We start from the raw sequence: 26,997 nt of genomic DNA, 5'->3' as shown, positions 1-26,997 counted from the left end.
TACGTTTAATATAACTAATGGAACCAGGCAGGGCTGCCCACTGTTGCCGCTGTTATTTGTTCTGTCTTCCGAAGCCCTTGCCCAAAGGATCCGACTGAATGAGAGAGTTTGTCCTCTTTAGGATAATTGTAAAAAGGTTTGTACACTGTGTATATAAAGTTTATTTGTGTGTAAATATTTGGTGTTTTGTGATACCTGATTTCAATAAAAAACATTTTTTCCCACTTTCTAAACATGTAAAAGGTTTCTTGTGAATCATTTCATGAGTTTTCAGATTAGACACTTGTGTAAAACTTTATCCACACTCTGTACTCGTGAAAGGCTTTTCCCCTGTGTGAATCCTTTCATGCTTTTTCAGATCACTCTTTTGTGTAAAACTTTTTCCACACTCATTACATGTGAAAGGTTTCTCCCCTGTGTGGGTCTTTTTGTGATACATAAGGCAAATTTTAGATGTGAAACATTTCCCACACTCTGTACACATGAAAGGCTTTTCCCCTGTGTGAATCCTTTCATGAGTTTTCAGACTACCCTTTTGTGTAAAACTTTTTCCACACTCTGTACATGTGAAAGGCTTTTCTCCTGTGTGAATCCTTTCATGCTTTTTCAGTTCATTCATTTGTTTAAAACTTTTTCCACACTCTGTACACGTGAAAGGCTTTTCCCCTGTGTGACTCCTTTCATGCTTTTTCAGTTCATTCATTTGTGTAAAACTTTTCCCACACTCTGTACATGTGAAAGGCTTTTCCCCTGTGTGAATCATATCATGCTTTTTCAGATCATTAATTTGTGTAAATCTTTTTCCACACTCTGTACATGTGAAAGGCTTTTCCCCTGTGTGAATCCTTTCATGCTTTTTCAGATCACTCTTTTGTGTAAAACTTTTTCCACACTCTGTACATGTGTAAGGCTTCTCCCCTGTGTGAATCCTTTCATGAGTTTTCAGACAATCCACTCGTGTAAAACCTTTTCCACACTCTGTACATGTGAAAGGCTTTTCTCCTGTGTGAATCCTTTCATGAGTTTTCAGACTACCCTTTTGTGTAAAACTTTTCCCACACTCTGTACATGTGAAAGGCTTTTCTCCTGTGTGACTCCTTTCATGAGTTCTCAGACTACCCTTTTCTGTAAAAGATTTTCCACACTCTGTACATGTGAAAGACTTTTCCCCTATGTGAAACCTTTCATGCTTTTTCAGATCACTCATTTGTGTAAAACATTTGCCACACTCAGACAATGTGTGTGGTTTCTCACCTGTGTGAATTTTGTAGTGTTCTAGTAGAGGAGACTTCCATCTAAAGCTTCTCTCACATTCTGTAGATTTCAAAGCTTTCTCCTTTGTATGAATCATTTGGCTAGACTGTGGACTTTTCCCTTCTTTAATATGATTTGAAAACTCAGTAAATGTGTGTGGTTTAGCCTCTGGGATAATAATTTCACTAGATAAGTCATAAATGTTGTCCTCTTGTTTGATGACTAAATTACTCTCTGTACACAATGATTGCTTCCCAGTTCCTGCCAATTCCCCATCTTCTCTAAATATCTGCTGTGATATCCCCAATGTTTGTGAATAGTCATTAGTGTCTAAGACTTTTGGAGTTTGCGGTATCATTCTGGTGTTTCCTGTAGTGAAGGATGGATATGAACTATTCAAGTGTTTGTCTACATAAAAATAAATGAAATAAAGAAAATGTAGAATGTTTATTCATTTATAATATAATCCATCTCAATAAAAAACATTTTTTTATACTCAAAAAATGTCTTCCATTTTTAATTTTTTAAATTTATTTACCTGTAAATCACAAATTAAAAAGGATAACATAGAATGTAAACATTACTACATCATAGTAAGAGGTGGCATCCATAAATACACCCCTCACCACACCCACAATTCAGTTTAACGAATAGCCAAGAAGTGGGGTGATAAAAAAGTGCGAAAGCATATAAAATAAGGAATTGGAATAATTGTGCTTTATACAAAAACCATAACCACCACAAAAAAGGGTGGGCCTCATGGACTCTTGCTAATATGAAAGAAATGAATTTATCAGGTAAGTTCTTACATAAATTATGTTTTCTTTCATGTAATTAGCAAGAGTCCATGAGCTAGTGACGTATGGGATAATGACTACCCAAGATGTGGATCTTTCCACACAAGAGTCACTAGAGAGGGAGGGATAAAATAAAGACAGCCAATTCCTGCTGAAAATAATCCACACCCAAAATAAAGTTTAATAAAAAACATAAGCAGAAGATTCAGACTGAAACTGCTGCCTGAAATACTTTTCTACCAAAAACTGCTTCAGAAGAAGAAAATACATCAAAATGGTAGAATTTAGTAAAAATATGCAAAGAAGACCAAGTTGCAACTTTGCAAATGTGATCAACCGAAGCTTCATTCCTAAACGCCCAGGAAGTAGAAACTGACCTGGTAGAATGAGCTGTAATCCTCTGAGGCGGAGTTTTACCCGACTCAACATAGGCAAGATTAATTAAAGATTTCAACCAAGATGCCAAAGAAATGGCAGAAGCTTTCTGGCCTTCTCTAGAACCGGAAAAGATAACAAATAGACTAGAAGTCTTTCGGAAAGACTTAGTAGCTTCAACATAATATTTCAAAGCTCTAACAACATCCAAAGAATGCAATGATTTCTCCTTAGAATTCTTAGGATTAGGACATAATGAAGGAACCACAATTTCTCTACTAATGTTGTTGGAATTCACAACTTTAGGTAAAAATTCAAAAGAAGTTCGCAACACCGCCTCATCCTGATGAAAAATCAGAAAAGGAGACTCACAAGAAAGAGCAGATAATTCAGAAACTCTTCTGGCAGAAGAGATGGCCAAAAGGAACAAAACTTTCCAAGAAAGTAATTTAATGACCAATGAATGCATAGGTCAAAGGGAGGAGCTTGAAGAGCTCCCAGAACCAAATTCAAACTCCAAGGAGGAGAAATTGACTTAATGACAGGTTTTATACGAACCAAAGCTTGTACAAAACAATAAATATCAGGAAGAATAGCAATCTTTCTGTGAAAAAGAACAGAAAGAGCAGAGATTTGTCCTTTCAAGGAACTTGCAGACAAACCCTTATCTAAACCATCCTGAAGAAACTGTAAAATTCTCGGTATTCTAAAAGAATGCCAAGAAAAAAGATGAGAAAGACAGCAAAAAATATAAGTCTTCCAGACTCTATAATATATCTCTCTAGATACAGATTTACGAGCCTGTAACATAGTATTAATCACAGAGTCAGAGAAACCTCTTTGACCAAGAATCAAGCGTTCAATCGCCATACCTTTACATTGAAAGATTTCAGATCCTGAGATAATCCGCTTCCCAATTGTCTACACCTGGGATATGAACCGCAGAGATTAGACAGGAGCTGGAGTCCGCCCAAACCAAAAAAATTCGAGATACTTCTTTCATAGCCAAAGGACTGTGAGTCGCTCCTTGATGATGTATGCCACAGTTGTGACATTGTCTGTCTGAAAACAAATGAACGATTCTCTCTACAGAAGAGGCCAAAACTGAAGAGCTCTGAAAATTGCACGGAGTTCCAAAATATTTATCGGTAATCTCACCTCCTGAGATTCCCAAACTCCTTGTGCCGACAGAGATCCCCACACAGCTCCCCAACCTGTGAGACTTGTATCTGTTGAAATTACAGTCCAGGTCGGAAGCACAAAAGAAGCCCCCTGAATTAAACGATGGTGATCTGTCCACCACGTTAGAGAGTGTCGAACAATCGGTTTTAAAGGTATAAATTGAAATATCTTTGTGTAATCCTTGCACTATTGATTCAGCATACAGAGCTGAAGAGGTCGCATGTGAAAAACAAGCAAAGGGGATTGCGTCCAATGCAGCAGTCATAAGACCTAGAATTTCCATGCATAAGGTTACCGAAGGGAATGATTGTAACTGAAGGTTTCGACAAGCTGAAAACAATTTAGACGTCTCTTGTCTGTTAAAGACAGAGTCATGGACACTGAATCTATCTGGAAACCCAGAAAGGTTACCCTTGACTGAGGAATCAATGAACTTTTTGGTAAATTGATCCTCCAACCATGATCTTGAAGAAACAACACAAGTCGAATCGCATGAGATTCTTCGAATGAGAAGACTGAGCAAATACCAAGATAACCATCCAAATAAGGAAATACCAAAACCCTGTTCTCTGAATACAGAAAGAAGGGCACCGAGAATCTTTGAAAAAAATTCTTGGAACTGAGGCTAGGCCAAACAGTAGAGCCACAAAACTGGTAATGCTTGTCTAAAAAGAGAATCTCAAACACTAAAAGTGATCTGAATGAATCGGAATATGCAGATACACATCCTGCAAAACTATTGTAGACATAAAATGCCCTTGCTAAACAAAAGGCAGAATAGTCCTACAGTAACCATCTTGAATGTTGGTATACATAACGATTCAATATTGATAGATCCGGAACTGGTCTGAAGGAATTGACCTTCTTTGGTACAATGAAGAGATAAAATAAAACCCTAGCCCCTGTTCCAGAACTGGAACTGGCAAAATTACTCCAGCCAACTCTAGATCTGAAACACATTTCAGAAATGCTGAGCCTTGCTGTGTTAACTGGGACACGGGAAGAAAAAAATCTCTTAGCAGGAGGCCTTAACTGAAGCCAATTCTGTACCTTTCTGAAACAATGTTCTGAAACCAGAGATTGAGAACGGAATTGATCCAAACTCCTTGGAATAAAACGTAATCTGCCCCATACCAGCTGAACTGGAAAAAAGGGCCGCACCTTCATGGGTACTTAGGAGCTGACTATAGGTTTCTATAAGGAACTGAAACCGCTCCTGAGGATGAAGGATCAGGCTTTTGTTCCTTATTATGAGAAAAAGAACGAAAAAATGATTATTACCCTGGAAAGAAAGGGAAAAACAAAGTTTAACTTAGAAGACATATCAGCATTCCAAGTTAAATCCATAAAGCTTTTCTAGCTAAAATAGCTAGAGACATATACCTGACATCAACTCAAATGATATCAAAAGATGGTATCACCAATAAAATTATTAGCATGTTATAGAATAAAAATAATGCTATAAAATTATGATCTGATACTTGTTGCGCTAAAACTTTTAACCAAAAAGATGAAGCTGCAGCAACATCCGGTAAAAATATAGCAGGTCTAAGAAGATTACCTAAACATAAGTAAACTTTTCTTAGAAAGGATTCAATTTTCTTATCTAAAGGATCCTTAAATTTAGTACTATCTGCCGTAAGAATAGTAGTACATTTTAGCAGGAATAGAGACAGCCCCAACCTTAGGGATTTTGTCCCAAACAACTCTAATCTGTCAGATGGCACAGAATATAATTGCTTAAACGTTTAGAAGGAGTAAAAGAATTACCCAAATTATTCCATTCCCTGGAAATTACTTCAGAAAAAGCATCAGGGAGATTAAACACTTCTGGAATAAATACAGGAGATTTAAAAAACCCTATTTAAACGTTTAGATTTAGTATCAAGAGGACCAGAATCCTCTATATCTAAAGCAATTAATACGTCTTTAAATAAAGAACGAATAAATTCCATCTTGAACAAAATAAAAAGATTTAACAGCATCAACCTCTGAGACAGAAACTTCTGAACCAGAAGAACCATTATCAGTATCAGAATGATGATGTTCATTTAAAAATTCATCTGAAAAAAGAGAAGTTTTTAAAAGACTTTATGTAAACTAGAAGGAGAAATAACAGACATAGCCTTCTAAATGGATTTAAAAAATAAAATCTCTTATGTTTAACAGGAACACTCTGAAAATTAAATGTTGACGAAACAGCAACAGGTAATATAACAGTACTAAAGGAAATTTTATCTGCATTAAAAAGTTTGTCATGACATGCAATACAAACAACAGCTGGAGAAACAGGTACCAAAAATTTATAGCAGATACACTTAGCTTGGTAGCTCCAGCCCCGGGCAGTGATTTTCCTCAAGTAACTTCTGACTCAGTTGCAACGTGGAACATCTTGCAATATGTAATAGAAAAAACAACATATAAAGCAAATTGATCAAAATCCTTAAATGACAGTTTCAGGAATGGGAAAAAAATGCCAGTGAACAAGCTTCTAGCAACCAGAAGCAATAAATAATGAGACTTAAATAATGTGGAGACAAAAGCGACGCCCATATTTTTTTTAGCGCCAAACAAGACGCCCACATTATTTGGCGCCGAAATGCTTTTGGCGCCAAAATGACGCCACATCCGAATGCCGACATTTTTGGCGCAAAATAACGTCAAAAAAATGACGCAACTTCCGGCGACACGTATGACGCCGGAAAGGGAAAAGAATTTTTGCGCCAAAAAAATCCGCGCCAAGAATGACGCAATAAAATGAAGCATTTTCAGCCCCCGCGAGCCTAACAGTCCACAGGGAAAAAAGAGTCAAATTTTTGAAGGTAAGAAAAAATGATTAATTCAAATGCATTATCCCAAATATGAAACTGACTGTCTGAAAAATAAGGAAAGTTGAACATTCTGAGTCAAGGCAAATAAATGTTTGAATACATATATTTAGAACTTTATAAACAAAGTGCCCAACCATAGCTTTAGAGTGTCACAGAAAATAAGATTTACTTACCCCAGGACACTCATCTACATGTTTGTAGAAAGCCAAACCAGTACTGAAACGAGAATCAGCAGAGGTAATGGTATATATAAGAGTATATTGTCGATCTGAAAAGGGAGGTAAGAGATGAATCTCTACGACCGATAACAGAGAACCTATGAAATAGACCCCGTAGAAGGAGATCACTGCATTCAAAATAGGCAATACTCTCCTCACATCCCTCTGACATTCACTGCACGCTGAGAGGAAAACCGGGCTCCAACTTGCTGCGGAGCGCATATCAACGTAGAATCTAGCACAAACTTACTTCACCACCTCCATCGGAGGCAAAGTTTGTAAAACTGAATTGTGGGTGTGGTGAGGGGTGTATTTATAGGCATTTTAAGGTTTGGGAAACTTTGCCCCTCCTGGTAGGAATGTATATCCCATACGTCACTAGCTCATGGACTCTTGCTAATTACATGAAAGAAATAATAGTTTATATTTGTTTAATGAGCGATCTATTCTATTTTCCCAGTAATTAAAGTCAGCATAATATCTATTTTACTCACCTAACACATATGAGTTCATGCTGATAACAGGCTCTAATGTCTGTGCTCAGAAAGAAGGTTCCCTTATTCACTCCAGTTACATCAATACCTGATATCTCTCTGTGGCCTGGCTGTGTCTGTAAAAAGTATATTAAATGGTTTAGACAGATAATAATAAATAATGGTCCTGATTAACTGTACGTATGGTATAATTAAAGGCACACATAACAATTCATGTAATACAGATCAGCTGATTAGGTTATTACATATGTGCTGTTGATTCACCACAAGGATTAAGTACAGTTAGCTCTGTGAGTGTTATAATTGCCCCATAAATATGAATCTTCCCAGATCTATACAACATAATGGTAGAAAATCTATTTAAGCTGGGCCATATCATAACTTTATAAATATATTATCTTTGTTTTCTATCATTTATTTGAAACAATATTTTCTCCTGAAAGAAATGTTAACTATCAGTTGTTTAAATATAAGTTAAATTGGATACTGCAGTATTGGTATTGTACTTCCTACTAATTCTCACTGTCAGACATTTTGTATCTGTCATGTGCTCCACCCCCAGTCCTTTAACTTCTCTTGGTCAGTACTGAGTTGTCTTAAATCACAATGCAAGGGGGTGTGGGAGAGATAGGCACATAAATGTTAATTTCAATTGTTATCTTGGAATGAGTTAAGAAAATAAAGAATTTTTGTGTTTAGATAGAGTGATAATATAAAGAGATGTTCTTTTGGCAAATTCAGTCTATTTAAAAGGACCATAAAATACAGAATTACAAAATCAACAGATGCATAATAAAAATACAATGCAACAAAACTTACTATGAATTTAAAGTGATGGTAAAGTTGCAACGTTTTGTGCGCTTATCTAGGTAGCCTATATGTTTATGAACAAAGTCGCTAAGCTTGTTTTGTTTTTTGTATACTTTCTAAATAATAAATGACTAATCTAAAAAATCTGTGTTACTGTACCTTGCTCCTCCCCCATTGTACTTCCTGCTCTCATATATGTATAATGTAGAGAGCGGTCCCACCTGCTCTCTACGTCAGCATCTAGGCTCACTCCCAAGACAGTAAGCTTTGCGCATGCGCAAGTCTAATCTCTCAGTCACAATGTAAACAATGAAGCATGCTATTCATTGTTTACTATTGTGCTAGAGAGCTGTCTTCCATATTGTATTAGATGGGATTCCCTAGTATGATCGACGCGCATGCTTTACAGGGAGCGTGCTTTCACTTTGCACGGCTGCAAAATAGCTTGCGCATGCACTATAGATAAAGTGGGCGGATTAGCTAAAGTCCTGGTCACGTAACGGCCAAGATTTCAACTGGAGGAAAAGGAAAACGTCACAGAAGAAAAATCTATGACACAGAGCTGGGTGGAATACGGGACACTAGGAATTAAATGTTAAAACTGTAAGAACTTTAATGTCATTGATTAAAAAAAAAAAATGATGAATGAAAGTAATATTTTTTTCCCTAAAGCTAGCAAATGCCAGTTTGACCACTGCGCAACTTTACCATCACTTTAAAAAGAGCAGTAGATTGTTTTCTGGTAAATGTAGTTCTGCACCTGTACCATGTGACAGCTATCAGCCAATAACAGACTCCTGTACTATGTGACAGCTATCAGCCAATAACAGACTCCTGTACCATGTGACAGCTATCAGCCAATAACAGACTCATATTTTTATATAATGTGATCTCCTGCATATGCTAAGTAGGAGCCGGAGCCTCAGGTCATTTAATGAAAATAAATTACAAACAGCAAACAGTTATTTTACATAAAAATAAAGCTAAAGGAGACATTTCCCATACACTTTATACTATTTTATACACCGGTAAAACAAGTCATTAGAAACACATTAAAGGGACAGCAAAGTCACAATTAAACTTTTATGATTCAAATTTAAACATCTTTCCAATTTTCTTCTATTATCAAATCTGCTTTATTCCCTTGGGGACCTTTGTGACAAAGCTTATAATGCACTATGATGCGCTAGCTGCTGATTAGTGGCACATACAAGCTTCTTGTCATTGGCTCACCTTATGTGCTCAGCTAGCTCCTAGTAGTGCATTGCTGCTGCTTCAGTAAAGGATACCTAGAGAATGAAGCAAATATAAGTTGGAAAGTTGTTGAAAATTATATGTTCTATTTAAATGATGAAAAACATTTGGGGTTTCTTGTTATTTTAAGGGGAAAACAAATTTACAGGACACTGTCCCTTTAAGTCTGTGATCATGTGACATAAACAGCAGCAGCTGAAGGCGCAGAATACACTTACTAAGGTCTTTACTAACAACAAGAATCAGTCACAGATCAGTGGGATAAACGTTCTGATGATAAACAGGTGCAGCTAATAGAAATAAGAAATGTATTATAAAATAACCTCATTAGAAATAAAATAATATGCAGATCACAAGATATTTATCATTAGATCAGTATATGTGATGAGACTGATACAACAGGGCCATAAGCTGAGTGATATTTATTACTGGAGCAAATAGCAGCTTCACACTAATATTACATGAAAATGGTTTATCTCAGCTCTACAGTTAATTATAAACCTATAGGGAAATACAGGATTCTAATTGGCTGATACTTAAAAATCTATTGCTCATTGGATAACAGGAACAACCCCCACAAATGTATTATTGGACAGACCTCCTCAAACTTCAAAATGTTGTTTGGTTTTGCTACAAACATTCATTTTACAAAATGCTATAAATCATTATTTATTAAATTAGGCTTTTTAAATTAAAGAACTTAATATTAAATTACTTAACACAGCATGAAAAATAAAGAAAACAAATTAAATGCAGTGGACTTTTTATTTAAACTCAGTTGATGTCAGGTTTTGCCTATTACCGTTTAGCAGAAGCTCTGTAAGTATGAAGTCTCTCTGGTTCCTCCTGTGATATCACTGAGTGTTACACAGATATTTATACTAATGTGGGAGTGTCACCTTTCTCTGTGTGACTCACATGAGTACAACTTGTCAGTTGGGAGACAATGAGAGGGTCACACCTGGCCTTTTGTTCTCATATAGATGTCTATTGTCCCCTCTGGTGTCACATGAATACAGAGTCCCTGCCTCCCCCTCAGGGTGTGATTATCAGATGGATAAGTAATGAGGAAACAAACTGTTTATTTAAATGTGAGAGATTTTTCTGCTGTGTCCTAAAATATCTCAGGATACAGCATTATACTATCTTTTTATTGATGGGAATTGTTATTTTAACACAATTTAGTTGCAAACAGAAATATAATATTAACCTGTTATTAGATACATGTGAGATACAATGCTGAGTATTTCAGTACTAATAATTTAACCCTTTTATTATTTGTTCACTAACTGTATAATCTAATGTTTATTTTTCTAATCTTTCTACCATACATCTTTTATATACATACACACACAGTATCCCACAAAAGTGAATAGACTCCTCACATTTTTGTAAATATTTTATTATATCTTTTCATGTGACAACACTGATGAAATGACACTTTGCTACAATGTAAAGTAGTGAGTGTACAGCCTGTATAACAGTGTAAATTTTCTGTCCCCTCAAAATAACTCAACACACAGCATTAATGAACAAACAAAAAGGGGTTGCAATAGCACTACACACATAAAGAGGGGGTGCCCTATATGGCTTATATTAGGGTTTACCTTGTGGGCTGGAGTGCTTGTGCATGGGTACAATTAGCAACAGAAAGTCAAAAATAAATTTGACTAAAAAGTATGCACTTTTACAGCACTTCCATCTCCCCTAGTCTGTCTGACATCATTTTCTAGGAAGTGGAAAACTTATTCAAAATTAAAACAACTTTTATTACAAAAATAACTCTTAAAGGGACAGTCTACCATAGAATTGTTATTGTTTTAAAAGATAGATAATCCCTTTATTACCCATTACCCAGTTTTGCATAACCAACACTGTTATATTAATATACTTTTTACCTCTGTGATTACCTTGTACCTAGGAACCTTCTTCCAACCCCCTGATCACATGTCTATGACTGTTTATTATCTAATGTCTTAAATTTAGCATTGTTTTGTGCTAAATCTTAAATAACCCCCTGTGCCTGAACACAGTGTTATCTATATGTCCCATGTGTACTTTCTGCCTCTTTGTGTTGAAAAGAGATTTAAAAAGCATGTGATAAGAGGCAGCCCTCAAAGGCTTAGAAATTAGCGTGAGTCTGCCTAGGTTTAGTTTAAACTAAGAATACCAAGAGAAAAAAGCAAATTTAATGATAAAAGTAAATTGGAAAGTTGATTAAAATTGGTCCTATCTGAATAATGAAAGTTTAATTTATACTAGACTGTCCCTTTAAAACCAAGAAATGTGAAATGTAAAATTACAAAGAGAATTTAAGAATGCATTATCATGATGTGGTTGAGCACCGGTTATTCTTGAACAATCACTGAGATTTCATACCATATGAAGCGTGTCAGACCCCAATGTGTTATAGAATAAAAGTATACCGTTTCTTATAAAGTACTTATAACCTGGGGGAATAGTATTAGACTGTTTTTGCACCGTAGTCTGGTAACACACAGAATAGATAGGGGTTGAATGATTAGAACATACGTGTTCTTGAGACTATATAAAATAAAATAAGTCAGGATTTTAAACAGCAGCAAAACTCTGTTGTCTACAAAATAATATCTCACCAGCAAGGTTTATGAGATAGAAAAAAAGATAATGATCTATCCTGGTCAATAGATGGAATCCTGCACACCTTTAACAAACTTCCAAAAGGTTTATAGAACTACGTACCAATTTAAGGTGGCACAAATACTTGCTGATTCCTCTTTCAGAAAAAAAGGAAAAAAAAGTAAATTTATGCTTACCTGATAAATTGATTTCTTCTATGATACGACAAGTCCACGGATTCATCCTTTACTTGTGGAATATTATCCTCCTGCTAACAGGAAGTGGCAAAGAGCACCACAGCAAAGCTGTCTATATAGCTCCTCCCTTGACTCCACCCCCCAGTCATTCGACCAAAGGTATAGGAAGAAAAAGGAGAAACTAAAAAGGTACAGAGGTGGCTGAAGTTTTAAATAAAAAAATATAATCTGTTTTAAATTGAAAGGGCGGGCCGTGGACTCGTCGTATCATAGAAGAAATCAATTTATCAGGTAAGCATAAATGTACTTTTCTTCTATAAGATACGACGAGTCCACGGATTCATCCTTTACTTGTGGGATACAATAACAAAGCTACAGGACACGGATGAACGGGAGGGACAAGACAGATACCTAAACAACAGGCACCACTGCTTGAAGAACTTTTCTCCCAATAACCGCCTCCGAAGAAGCAAAAGTATCAGCATTGTTTCAGCCCATGTGCTAGCCACCGTTCTGGTAGAATGAGCTGTAATCCTTTCAGGAGGCTGCTGTCCAGCAGTCTCGTATGCTAAACGGATGATGCTTTTCAGCCAAAAAGAAAGAGGTAGCCGTAGCTTTTTGACCTCTACGCTTTCCAGAATAGACAACAAACAAAGATGGAAATCCTTGGTCGCTTGCAAGTAAAACTTCAAGGCACGAACCACGTCCAAGTTATGTAACAGACGCTCCTTCTTAGAAGAAGGGTTAGGACACAGAGAAGGAACAACAATTTTCTGATAAATATTCTTATTAGAAACAACCTTAGGAAGGAATCCAGGTTTAGTACGCAAAACCACCTTATCCGAATGGAATATAAGATAAGGCGAGTCGCATTGTAACGCAGATAGCTCAGAAACTCTTCGAGCAGAAGAGATAGCAACTAAAAACAGAACTTTCCAAGATAGAAGTTTAATATCTATGGAATGCATAGGTTCAAACGGAACCCCTTGAAGAACATTAAGAACTAAATTCAAACTCCATGGCGGAGCAACAGGTTTAAACACAGGCTTAATTCTAACCAAAGCCTGACAAAACGACTGAACGTCTGGGACATCTGCCAGACGCTTGTGTAGTAAGATTGACAAAGCAGAAATCTGTCCCTTTAAGGAACTAGCTGATAACCCCTTCTGCAATCCTTCTTGGAGAAAGGACAAAATCCTAGGAATCCTGATCTTACTCCATGAGTAGCCTTTGGATTCGCACCAATAAAGATATTTACGCCATATCTTATGATAAATTTTCCTAGTGACAGGCTTTCGAGCCTGAATCAAGGTATCTATGACCGACTCAGAGAATCCCCGCTTAAATAAAATCAAGCGTTCAATCTCCAGGCAGTCAGCCGCAGAGAAACTAGATTTGGATGTTGGAACGGAACCTGAATGAGAAGGTCCTGTCTCAGTTGCAGTTTTCACGGTGGCAGAGATGACATTTCCACCAGATCTGCATACCAAGTCCTGCGTGGCCATGCAGGTGCTATCAAGATTACCGAAGCCCTCTCCTGTTTGATTCTGGCAATCAGACGAGGAAGGAGAGGAAAAGGAGGAAACACATAAGCCAGGTTGAACGACCACGGTACTGCTAGAGCATCTATAAGTACTGCTTGAGGATCCCTTGCTCTGGACCCGTAACAAGGAAGTTTGGCATTCTGACGAGATGCCATCAGATCCAATTCTGGTGTGCCCCATTGATGAATCAATTGTGCAAACACCTCCGGATGGAGCTCCCACTCCCCTGGATGAAAAGTCTGACGACTTAGAAAATCCGCTTCCCAGTTCTCCACTCCTGGGATATAGATTGCTGATAGATGGCAAGAGTGATTCTCTGCCCATCAAATTATTTTAGAAACCTCTATCATCGCTAGAGAACTCTTTGTTCCCCTTGATGATTGATATATGCTACAGTCGTGATATTGTCCGACTGGAATCTTATGAATTTGGCCGAAGCCAGCTGAGGCCATGCCTGAAGCGCGTTGAATATCGCTCTCAGTTCTAGAATATTTATTGGAAGGAGGGCCTCCTCCTGAGTCCACACACCCTGAGCCTTCAGGGAATTCCAGACTGCACCCCAGGCCAATAGGCTGGCGTCTGTCGTCACTATGACCCATGCTGGCCTGCAGAAGCACATTTCCTGGGACAGATGATCCTGTGACAACCACCAAAGAAGAGAGTTTCTGGTCTCTTGATCCAGATTTATCTGAGGGGATAAATTTGCATAATCCCCATTCCACTGTCTGAGCATGCATAGTTGCAGTGGTCTGAGATGCAAATGAGCAAACGGAACTATGTCCATTGCCGCTACCATTAGTCTGATTACCTCCATACACTGAGCCACTGACGGCCGAGGAATGGAATGAAGTGCTCGGCAAGTGGTTAAGATCTTTGATTTTCTGACCTCCGTCAGAAAATTTTTCATGTCTACCGGGTCTATCAGAGTTCCTAGGAATGGAACTCTTGTAAGAGGAACAAGTGAACTCTTCTTTATGTTTACCTTCCACCCGTGAGATCTTAGAAAAGCCAACACGATGTCCGTGTGAGATTTGGCTAGATGGTAAGTTGATGCCTGAATCAAAATATTGTCCAGACAGGGCGCCACTGCTATGCCCCGCGGCCTTTGAACCGCCAGAAGGGACCCTAGCACCTTTGTGAAAATTTTGGGAGCTGTGGCCAACCCAAAAGGAAGGGCCACAAACTGGTAATGTTTGTCCAGGAAGGCGAACCTGAGAAACTGGTGATGATCTTTGTGGATCGGAATGTGAAGATACGCATCCTTCAAGTCCACGGTGTTCATATATTGACCCTCCTGGATCATTGGTAAAATTGTTCGTATGGTCTCCATCTTGAACGATGGGACTCTAAGAAATTTGTTTAGATTTTTGAGATTTAAAATTGGTCTGAAGGTTCCCTCTTTTTTGGGAACCACGAACAGATTTGAGTAAAACCCCTGTCCCTGTTCTAGTTTTGGGACTGGACAGATTACACCCATGGTATAGAGGTCTTCTACACAGTGTAAGAACGCCTCTCTTTTTGTCTGGTCTACAGACAAACGTGAAAGATGAAATCTCCCTCTTGGGAGAAAATCTTTGAATTCTAGTCGATACCCCTGGGTCACAATTTCCTGAACGTCCCTTGCCCAAGCCTGAGCAAAGAGAGAAAGTCTGCCCCCTACTAGATCCGGTCCCGGATCGGGGGCTGCCCCTTCATGCCGTCTTGGTAGCAGCAGCGGGCTTCTTGGCCTCTTTACCTTTATTCCAGGTCTGGTTCGGTCTCCAGACTGACTTGGATTGTGCAAAATTCCCCTCCTGCTTTGTGGCGGAGGAGGAAGTAGAGGGTCCACCTTTAAAGTTTCAAAAGGAACGAAAATTATTTTGTTTAGCCCTCATTTTAACAGTCTTGTCCTGAGGAAGGGCATGACCCTTACCTCCAGTAATTTCGGAAATTATTTCCTTTAGTTCAGGCCCGAATAGGGTTTTACCTTTATTTATTTATTTTTATTTATAAAATATTTTACCAGGAAGGATACATTGAGATTTCTCTCGTTTTCAAGTATGTCCTGGGACCACAAAACATTGCATTGATACAATAGGGTACAATAAAATACAAAAACAATAATAATACACAATATATGCAAACATTTAACATAGAACTGGTACGAAATATTTAATCAACCATGACAGGAGCATTCTGTTTTGAGATATGTATAGAGGGATCTCTTAAAGGATTTTAGGCTTGGGGAAGTTTTTAAAGTGTGAGGGAGGTCATTCCATAATTGTGGTGCTCTGTAGGAAAAGGAGGATCGAGCTGCTTTCTTTTTGTATTGAGGCAAGCTAAATAATGTGCCGTTATTGGATCGGAGGTTATAGGAGGTGGGAATAGCAGGGGAGAGCATTCTGCTCAGGTAGGGTGGGAGCTTCCCAGAAAGGCTCTTAAAGACAAGGCAGGAAAGATGGATGGTGGATTCAAGCGACAGCCAGTTTAGTTCTTTTAGCATGTCACAATGGTGGGTCTTGTAGTTACATTGTAGCACAAAGCGGCAGAACGAGTTATAAAATGTATTTAGTTTATTAAGGTGAGTTTGCGGAGCAGGTGCATATACTATGTCCCCGTAATCCAAGATAGGCATCAGCATTTGCTCCAAACCACTTTTTACAACCACCTATAGCCCTCAATATGGGGAAATTTGTTCAATAATAACTAAACATCTGCCTATACTCACAGCAGAGGACAGTCTCAAAGACTATGTGCAATCTGGGTGCAACTTTGTAGCTAAAAGAGGATGCACTCTAGGGAACATGCTATCACCGAGTATGTTAAAGAAGAAGCCAGGTACAAGCAGTTGGTTGCACGTCAAGGGGCATTATAAATGCCACTTTAATAAATGCATAGCCTGTGGCTGCACTCGTGTAACAAAAAGCTTTCAATCCATGGCCACACAGAGAGTTTATTCCTTAAAGAATTGTACCAATTGCCGTACCAGTAATGTTATTTATCTCGTGGATTGCACATCCTGCAAAAAACAGTATGTAGGTTGCTCCACCAGAGAGGCACGAACACGAATTCGTGAACATCTCAATAATATCGAAAATGGGATTGAATGCTCAGATCTAGCACGACATTTTATCCATAAACATGGTAAAAATGTAAATAGCTTTCAATGGCAGGTCATTGAGCAAGTTAGGACCCCAGATAGAGGAGGTGACATATCCAGTAGGCTTCTATATCAAGAGGCATACTGGATTTTTCAACTCAGAACAAGGAGACCAGCAGGCTTTAACATCGAAGGTGATGTCATTAACCTCTGGCAAAGAAACTGACCGATAGAATTAACTTGAATCCACCTGATAATTAGCTGGCCCCCAATTGTTTTAATTTTATACCCCATCAGGATTGTCCTTATTCAATGATAAAATTCAATAAAATGTAATAAACTTTAAATACTAATTTTAAGGTAAAGCCTCACATATAAGTATTAGAATGTTAACTAATGATCAACCCTGACATTATGTCTCAATAGTCCCGAGCAATTTGTTCCCATTAAACAACCAATAAGTTCTAATATTGTGACATGTAACTTGCTTTATATTTCTACTCTTATAGTTAGGTACTTGCTTTATATATCTATCTTTATAGTTGGGCATTTTTCATGTCCAACTTAATATCTCTATATAGATTATCGCAACTTTTTCCAAAGAAAACTGCCCCTTTTAATAAATTCTAAAACTCACAATATTTGATTGACTTTTAAAGTCAGTCAATTTATACTATTTCACTTACACTTATAGCTTGATGTATTTTTATTTTGTTAAATTTCAATATGTAAATTAATTATTCACTAAAAGAGAGACATGCCAGCATATGCAACCTACATGCTTTATTCAAGTTAATAAATTGTACTTTAATTAAAGTTATGGCAACTAATGCTCCAATACATAAGGGTTAATAAACTGTACTTCAATTAAAGCTATGGTAACTAATGCTACAATACATAAGGGTATGTCCCGTTAACTATGTAGCTTTGTTTCCCCCTATACACCCAGTGTTAATGATCTATATATATACTGGTGGTTATATCTTTTATTTGCATTTGCCTCTTATTGCATCCTTTTCTCATATTTTGTAAATTTTGTAAAGTATAGAACTTGTCCTGATCTCATGTTTGTTATTTACATAGTTGTATCTCAGTTTAATATAAGAATGTACTTTCGTTAATCATGCTCAGCTTGGGGATTAGTTTTTTCAGTCACAGGGGCTATTTAAGCTCAGTGTCTGTCCTCACAAAGTGTGTCTATGAGTAAGGCTAACATGTAGCCAAAACGCGTAAGACAGCCCAGCTTCACATTTTATGCTCACTTTGTTTTTATCACTTTTTTCACTTGGTTTCCAATAAATCATGAACTTTTAAAACTTTATAGTGCCTGGAGATTCGCATGGTTTTTGCACTTTCTGTTGTCTGGATATACATTGTTACCAGGCTTGAATCTCGGCACTCAGGTGAACAGTAGGTGTATGGGGCTACGATCGAGTAGTAGGGAATCCCATTGGTGCAGGAGACGATTCATGTCACGGACCGGAAGCACCTGACAACGCTCAGTCACAGCGTGCAAACTAAACAGCATTACGGAGGCTGTGGAGTGGTATGCCCATACGGATGATTATTGGAGCACAGGACAACGACCTCTACGCCAGATATCATGTTATTTCAAGTTTTTGCATATTTGCTTAAATATTTTAGCCTTCTGGCCAGAGAAAGTGGAGTTCCTAGAACTAAATTTGTCTAGGGCTTCTGATGGTATTAGATTAAAATCACCCGCTAAAACAATATTCTGATCCATAAAATTAGTTAACATAAAGACTAAACTATTCCAGAAGGTAGGGTCTGCTAGACATTACAGATCACCATTTTGAAATCCTCGACCTGCAACTAAAGGAGGACCCATCTCTCCTCAGGGTCTAGTGATACTTTTATAATATTATATGTAAGTTTTTTATTTAATAGGATAGCTACTCCCTTTTTCCTTCTAGAACAAGGGGTGGCAATCACCCCCCCAACCCATTTACATTTGAGCTTGATAACTTCCTCTAGTTTTAAATGTGTTTCTTGTATTAAGGCTATATCAGGGTTATGCTTACCCAATTGTCTGATTATTATTTTCCTCTTGATTGGGGAGGTGATGCCACCCACATTCCATGATAACAACCTAATATTGCCCTTCATCTAATCAATATATTGTACCAGAATTAAAAAAGGTTTAGGGGGAAAACTAGAGCAGACGGGGGGGGGGGGGGGGGGGGAAGAGGGGAGGCTGGTAAAACAAAATTAACCCAAACAGAACAGGGCGAAAACAAAACAGAACAAAAAAAACGAAGAAACACAAAAAAGATTCCAAGCATAGATTATTTACAACAGAAACCTTGTCAGGCGAAGCCTGGTACACTTTTGGCCGCAGGGGCAGCCTATAAGTTGACTTAGTAATTAACATTCTTAACTCTAAATATTTAGACACCATTTCCATTATAAACAAGCATAGTAGTGCCCTAACTAAAAAACACAGATAAACTCTATTTTATAGCTATCCCAGTCCTCATGTAAGTGTTAGCTTGTGATCTTTAAAATAGCCTTTAACTTCTTCTATATTGTCTAGTCTGACTATGCCTTCCTTTTCTTCTATAATAATTCTTGCAGGGTACACTAATTTAGCTAGGAAACCCTCTTTGATTAACTTAGTACAGAAAGGGGCCATTTCTTTCCTCCTGAAAGCAGAGTAGTCTTGGAATATTAAAATTCTATTATCTTCAATATGAAAATTATCTATTTTCCTATATAGACGAAGCATACTTATTTTATCTTGGAAATTTAAGAACTTTATCAGGATTGGTCTATGTATGTTTTTACCATTTGCTCTTCTTCTAGGGGGACCCAATCTGTGGGCCCGTTCTATCGATATTGGTAATTGAGAGTATTCTACCCCTAGAGCTTGGGGCAGTATTGTCGCAGCAAAATGTAATAGGTCTTTAAAGTGATCTGACTCAGGAACGCCTATGATTTTTAAGTTATTCCGCCTTGAGCGGTCCTCAAGGTCATCTAACCTGGCAGTCAGGCTTATATTTTTCTTTTCTAATTCTGAGATTTTTTGGGACTGGTTATTAGTTATATCTTCCACTTCTGAAATTCTGTCTTCTGCTTCTGAAAGTCTGTTAGCAAATACTTTTAATTCTGACGACAGAATAGAGATTTGGATTTTGATATGTTCAAATTGTGGGAGGAAAATGTCACTGAGTTGGGTAATTAGGGGCTGTAGGTCTGTCTTTGGGCTTAAACCTTCACTAATATTTTCAGTCATAATGTCAGATATACGTGGCCTTCTGTCCTTACTTTTTGGGGGCATGGTCTGAGGTGGTGTGCTGTGCGGGAGGAGAAATTTTTCCATAAATTTCTCGTGTTGGTGAGGGCGGGGCAGAGGAAGGTCATACAAAAAGTAAATAAAAAAAAGTGATGGGGGGCAGAGAGAACAAGGAAAAAACAACTCTTAGCTTTTTTTTTTTTTTTTTTTAAGGTTTAGTGTTTGTGGAATGCGTCCCCAGGTGGAAAAATATATAAAATTTTAATGTATATTAGAAATAAGAAAAAAGTGATCAATAATCTATGTGAGTTACGTGACCAGGCCCTGAAATAAATGTGTAGTAAAATAGTAACAGGAACAGAAGATCTGAAATTCTCTTATTTAACAAGTGCCTTCAAATTCACGCTTAGATATGGTTATGGTTAGATTCTTACAAAAAATAGGAACAGCTCTTTTACCACCTTATTACATATCCTTGTTGTCTGATCTAATCAGGACATACAGCACATAATTACGTTAAGTCAGCATACATTCCCCTTCTTGACTGGCAATATTCTGCAACATATGCAACATTAGCAGTACAATATGCTTAACATTGTATACTCAGAGCCCTCACTGTTGCAAAATTCAAAAAGAAACTTATAACAGGAAACTTTGAGACTTAAGTTGCCACACTTAGTAGCAACTGCTAGTATTCCTAGACAGCAATATAAATTTTGCTTGCTTGCTTTTAAACTCTGGGGAATAGCAGGATATAGATTAGAACAATATTTTTCTGGTTTTATATTCTTTGTTCCTGGAGAAAAAAAGAAGTTATAGGCCTTTTGACACAATTGCTTAACACTAATAGTATACTTAACAGTGTAATCCTGCGATATTAATATACGTCTAAACATATATATGTATAGGCTTCAGATAGATATAGCCCAAATGGAAAGGCAAAATAGGAGTAACAATAGAAAGTATTTGTGGGCTTTAGGAGTTCTAGCCGTGCTGACTGCGACTTTTAGTAGGCTAGTGTTATCTGCGTAAATATTGCAGACCTTAATGCCAGGCTGTATTTGACGAGTGTCTCTTTAAAGTTTACCAGCAGCAGGCTGGTTGCATATATCACAGATATCCCTGAGAGTCCCTATTTGATAGGGGGCTAATACAGATAGAGTATATTGCAGCCCAAAAAATATATTGCAGATATGTCTCTGGTTGCAAATGTACAGTGCCCAGGGCTTTTACAGCAATACCGATTTTACTGCTGGGAAGAGGGTGTGATGTCTATAATATATTAGATATCCTTCAGAAGACTGAAGACTGAAGTGTCTCTTTAGTAGTGAGCAGGCATCAGACTGAGTGTTCATATGTAGAGACAGCACAAAGCATAACTTTTCTTACACGAGCTAAGTGGTGTAACGTGGAGGATATGACAATGCCGAGATAGACAGTCAGTCAGTCACTTTTGGGGTAGAGGTAGGCAACCGGTGTCACTTTTGAGGCAACAAATATTATTATAGAGACTTTAGAAATCTTACCCCAAGACCAAGCGGTTGTATTGAAGCAGGCAGCATATCTACTCAACGTCCATAAGTGACTCTCCCGGGTATTCCATGCTGTGTCATCCAGACCTGGGAGGCGTTGGTAGCAGAGCTTCAGTACTTCTTTGATGCCGCTGTCATGGCATACAGCCACCAGTGAGCCCCAGAGCATAGATATCCAATGCCAGTTTTACTCTGCGGGTACTCTCGTAGACTGCGACTCACCGCGGGAGAGTTCCAGTGAATAGGTGAGCTGATTTATCAGGTACAGACGCCCACAGCGTGGGCCTGGGCTGTTGTAAATCCGCGGCGTGCTTACATTTGCTGTGGGATTACTCTTCGCTGCGGACCGCCCACTTGCTCTGGCCGCCCGCCGACGGGAGCAAGAGCCGGTAAGTCTTGACGTTTCTCAGAATATTCCTTGTCTCCTGCACCTGCACCGCTTTATGGGCTACTGGTCCTTGCCCCTTGATGCAAAGAAGCACGTAGATGGATCCGGAGCCGGGGTTTAGACCGTGCCTCTTCTGCTGTACTGTTCACCTTGGTTGCCGGCAATGCACCGTTCTCATCTGAGTATGGTATACGTGTATCCAGTACCTCATCTGTGGCTCTAGCGAGTGAGCCTATGGACGGCTATTATGGTGCTTCCAAGTCAAACCCTGATAGAGGTAGGGTCGTGTCCTAGGGAGCAATCAAAGCGCTCCAACAACGGACCTTGGCTGGAGTTAGTTCTTCGGTGAGCTCCGACAGGTAAAACGCCACTTTCTCGTGCACCTGTTAGCTCCTCCTCCTACAGGAAGCCCTGTTTCTCTCTTCTATCATAGCAATGACTTGCTGTATTCTAGGTAATATCTATAGCACTGTTAACTTTTAAGCAACATTCAGGTAAGATAATTTTGATTACATGTCTTGCTAAGGGTATGTTCATGTCCGGTTGAGAGTTAAAATATAATGTGTTGCTAAATTTTATTTAGGTAGATATAAGGGTCTATTGAAGAAGTATTAGCAATATGAATGTGAAGTTTATGGCCCTCGTATTTCCACTTTTCACACTAAGGTACTGTATAAATTGCAATCACTTTAATATTGTACAGGTCAGATTGCTTGGTACAGTATTCAAATATAACATTGCTCTCTGTTGATGAAGTCTCAGCTAGCTAACTAATGTCTAGTTTAGAGGGATAACCTAGGAATGTCTGTTTACTGAGTGTTGCAATGAAAGTAACCGCACTGCGGCCTACTCCATATAAATTACAAAATGTGGACAGGGTGAATATGCTTGTACTGTTTAAGTGTCTATTTGAGTAACCCATTCCACCTAGACGAAAGCATTGGACTCTCTACAACACCACAATGTTGGATCATCTGGACTAGTGCCTAGCACATTGTTGTTTGAAGTTCTTATAGTTTATAGTTCATAATTGTTATCGCCTGTTTAATTGAAAGAAAAAAAATATGTTTATCTGATGTCCATTCAATTTCTAGGGGGTATTCGGGAAGTTGTTGTGCATGGGTCAAACCGAGTTTATGGTTATTTCTTGTTATGGGAGATTTATATCTAACAGTAAGCAAATCCTTAGATAGCTCTACATAGAGAGGAGATTTATCTCCATCTCAAGTCTAATAAAAGATTCATCTATAACGCATATGCATCACGGGGACACATCCCCATTTACTTTCTTCGTTTCATCCTTTTTTTCAGAGACTCTGTGTTTCCACCGAGTTTCCTTCACTCCTTCTATTAGGAGATCCATCCTTATATACTTATTCAGTTCTGAGTTTACACTAGTTTTCATTACCAGACATTTTTCTGACTTATTATCACCTCTTTATCTATCCTTTCCACGCGAACACACTATTTTCTGACCTTGCATTTTACCTTACATAACCCTCCCCTTCCCATTTCCTGAGCGAGAGCTAAGTATTACACATAAGACAAACCGGGTGATTAGTCATGTCAACATTTAAGAGAGGAAAGACCGTAGACCAAACCTTTACTTTGTCTACAATAAATGTAAAGGGGTTAAATAGCCCTGGTAAGCGGTCGATTGTTTCAAGAGAACTGAACAAACAAGGCCACTCTATACTATTTTTACAAGAAACCCATTTTCAGAAGGGTAAGGAGCCAGTGTGGAATAATCCGAGATATCCCTTGATGCTCTTTGCCTCTAATGCCAAAAGGAAAAATGGGGTGGGTATATTGCTTCATGGGTCCATCCCCTTACAGCCATCAACAATAATTAGAGACCCAGAAGGACGATACATGATGATAGTGGGTCTCCTGTTTGGGAGACCTATCACCCTTCTCAATGTCTATGGCCCCAACACGGATCAGCACTGCTTTATTAAAAAAAATTCACGCCTCCTACTAGACCATCGTAAGGGAATGGTACTGTTAGGAGGGGACTTTAATTTTTCCTTTAACCCACTCATTGACACCTCTAACTCAGTATCAAGTACACCTAAAAATATTTTAAAGACCGCTAAGACCGCCATTCATGACCTTAATCTGCATGATGTTTGGCGCACTTTGCACCCCACGATGAGAGATTTTACATATTATTCTAGTGTACATAAAAAATACTCTCGTATTGATTATATATTTATGGATTCAGTGGGACTCTCCTCGGTGAGCGCAAGTGAAATTGGTTCTATAACATGGTCGGACCACGCACCAGTCACTTGTACGGTGATATGGCCGGAAACACCCCTGACTGAGTTTGTATGGAGACTAGACGATCATTTATTAACAGACCCACTGGTAATGGACACAATAGGTAAAACTTTGACAGAGTTTTTCACTTTTAACACACATAATGACACATCCAGCTCTAATAACTGGGAGGCACACAAGTGTGTTATCAGGGGTGAGCTTATTAAAATCAGAGCAAGGAAACTGATTGATAAAAGACAAAAATATGAAAATTTATACTCCAGTATACACCTTTTAGAGCAAAGACACAAAGCTAGCCCGGGAGACTCCTCTCTCTGGGTACAACTGATTAATACCAGAAAGGAGTTAAAGGATCTTATTGTATCAGATGCGCAGCGACAGGCTTTGTACCTTCGGTGCATGTACTATGATGAGGGCAATAAACCAGGCAGGTTGCTGGCCAGATCTGTGCAAAGGAAAAAATACAAATCATTCATACACTCTCTCAAGACTACTGATTCAGGGGAGATAAAAGATAGCAAAGGAATAGCCAACGAGTTTAAAAAATATTACCAGTCCCTTTATAACTTAAATTCGCCAACAGGCTCAACGGTTACCACACAGTCTGATGGTAAACAAAACCTAGTTACGGAATATTTAAGAGACCTGCCCCTTGAAGCTCTATCGGAAGAAGATTCAGCTACTCTTGATTTACCCATTACTGAAAAAGAAGCTATAAAGGATTTACCGTCGGGGAAGTGTCCAGGCCCAGATGGTTTTACTCCAAAATATTACAAAACCTATAGGGCCCTTTTAACCCCCCATCTTGTCACTCTTTTTAATGAACTGTCATCCACCGGAAAGCTGTCGCGTCAGATGCTTGAAGCGCATATTTCTGTTTTGCCCAAACCGGGCAAACCCCCGAATACCCTGAGCAATTTTCGTCCGATTTCTCTTCTGAATACGGACATTAAAATTCTAGAAAAGGTCCTTGCCAATCGCATAAACCGAAATCTCCCTAGGTTGATCTCCACTGATCAAGTGGGCTTTGTGCCAGGCCGAGAGGTCAAAGACAATACCATCTGAATCCAGCACATTATAAACTATGTAAGGGCCAATTCTCTCTATCACTTTTATCAATAGACGCCGAAAAGGCCTTTGATAGAGTGGATTGGCTCTATCTCAGACAAGTTCTTTCTAAGATGAACTTTGGTGAATCCTTTCTAAATATGATCTTTTCACTTTACTCCACTCCAAACGCTAGAGTAAGAGTTATTGGGGGTTTATCTGATACGTTTAATATAACTAATGGAACCAGGCAGGGCTGCCCACTGTTGCCGCTGTTATTTGTTCTGTCTTCCGAAGCCCTTGCCCAAAGGATCCGACTGAATGAGAGAGTTTGTCCTCTTTAGGATAATTGTAAAAAGGTTTGTACACTGTGTATATAAAGTTTATTTGTGTGTAAATATTTGGTGTTTTGTGATACCTGATTTCAATAAAAAACATTTTTTTCCCACTTTCTAAACATGTAAAAGGTTTCTTGTGAATCATTTCATGAGTTTTCAGATTAGACACTTGTGTAAAACTTTATCCACACTCTGTACTCGTGAAAGGCTTTTCCCCTGTGTGAATCCTTTCATGCTTTTTCAGATCACTCTTTTGTGTAAAACTTTTTCCACACTCATTACATGTGAAAGGTTTCTCCCCTGTGTGGGTCTTTTTGTGATACATAAGGCATATTTTAGATGTGAAACATTTCCCACACTCTGTACACATGAAAGGCTTTTCCCCTGTGTGAATCCTTTCATGAGTTTTCAGACTACCCTTTTGTGTAAAACTTTTTCCACACTCTGTACATGTGAAAGGCTTTTCTCCTGTGTGAATCCTTTCATGCTTTTTCAGTTCATTCATTTGTTTAAAACTTTTTCCACACTCTGTACACGTGAAAGGCTTTTCCCCTGTGTGACTCCTTTCATGCTTTTTCAGTTCATTCATTTGTGTAAAACTTTTCCCACACTCTGTACATGTGAAAGGTTTTTCCCCTGTGTGAATCATATCATGCTTTTTCAGATCATTAATTTGTGTAAATCTTTTTCCACACTCTGTACATGTGAAAGGCTTTTCCCCTGTGTGAATCCTTTCATGCTTTTTCAGATCACTCTTTTGTGTAAAACTTTTTCCACACTCTGTACATGTGTAAGGCTTCTCCCCTGTGTGAATCCTTTCATGAGTTTTCAGACAATCCACTCGTGTAAAACCTTTTCCACACTCTGTACATGTGAAAGGCTTTTCTCCTGTGTGAATCCTTTCATGAGTTTTCAGACTACCCTTTTGTGTAAAACTTTTCCCACACTCTGTACATGTGAAAGGCTTTTCTCCTGTGTGACTCCTTTCATGAGTTCTCAGACTACCCTTTTGTGTAAAAGATTTTCCACACTCTGTACATGTGAAAGACTTTTCCCCTATGTGAAACCTTTCATGCTTTTTCAGATCACTCATTTGTGTAAAACATTTGCCACACTCAGACAATGTATGTGGTTTCTCACCTGTGTGAATTTTGTAGTGTTCTAGTAGAGGAGACTTCCATCTAAAGCTTTTCTCACATTCTGTAGATTTCAAAGCTTTCTCCTTTGTATGAATCATTTGGCTAGACTGTGGACTTTTCCCTTCTTTAATATGATTTGAAAACTCAGTAAATGTGTGTGGTTTAGCCTCTGGAATAATAATTTCACTAGATAAGTCATAAATGTTGTCCTCTTGTTTGATGACTAAATTACTCTCTGTACACAATGATTGCTTCCCAGTTCCTGCCAATTCACCATCTTCTCTAAATATCTGCTGTGATATCCCCAATGTTTGTGAATAGTCATTAGTGTCTAAGACTTTTGGAGTTTGCGGTATCATTCTGGTGTTTCCTGTAGTGAAGGAT

At 38.3% G+C, this 26,997-nt stretch overlaps 1 protein-coding gene across 1 annotated transcript; it reads right to left on the bottom strand.

Annotated features, from left to right (window-relative positions):
* LOC128661296 (oocyte zinc finger protein XlCOF6-like) lies at positions 1 to 26,997 on the bottom strand. The gene is made up of 3 exons (XM_053715566.1): positions 25,666 to 26,997; positions 24,480 to 24,534; positions 1 to 1,192 (listed from the first exon to the last, which is right to left on the bottom strand). The coding sequence occupies exons 1-3, from the start codon at positions 26,970 to 26,972 to the stop codon at positions 296 to 298; spliced, it is 2,259 nt and encodes a 752-aa protein (XP_053571541.1). The 5' UTR covers positions 26,973 to 26,997; the 3' UTR covers positions 1 to 295.

Source organism: Bombina bombina, chromosome 5 (genome assembly GCF_027579735.1).
Source record: "Bombina bombina isolate aBomBom1 chromosome 5, aBomBom1.pri, whole genome shotgun sequence".
Lineage (NCBI taxonomy): Eukaryota > Metazoa > Chordata > Amphibia > Anura > Bombinatoridae > Bombina > Bombina bombina.
The sequence above is the reverse complement of the archived record's forward strand: the minus strand, read 5'-3'. Positions and strand labels throughout refer to the sequence as shown.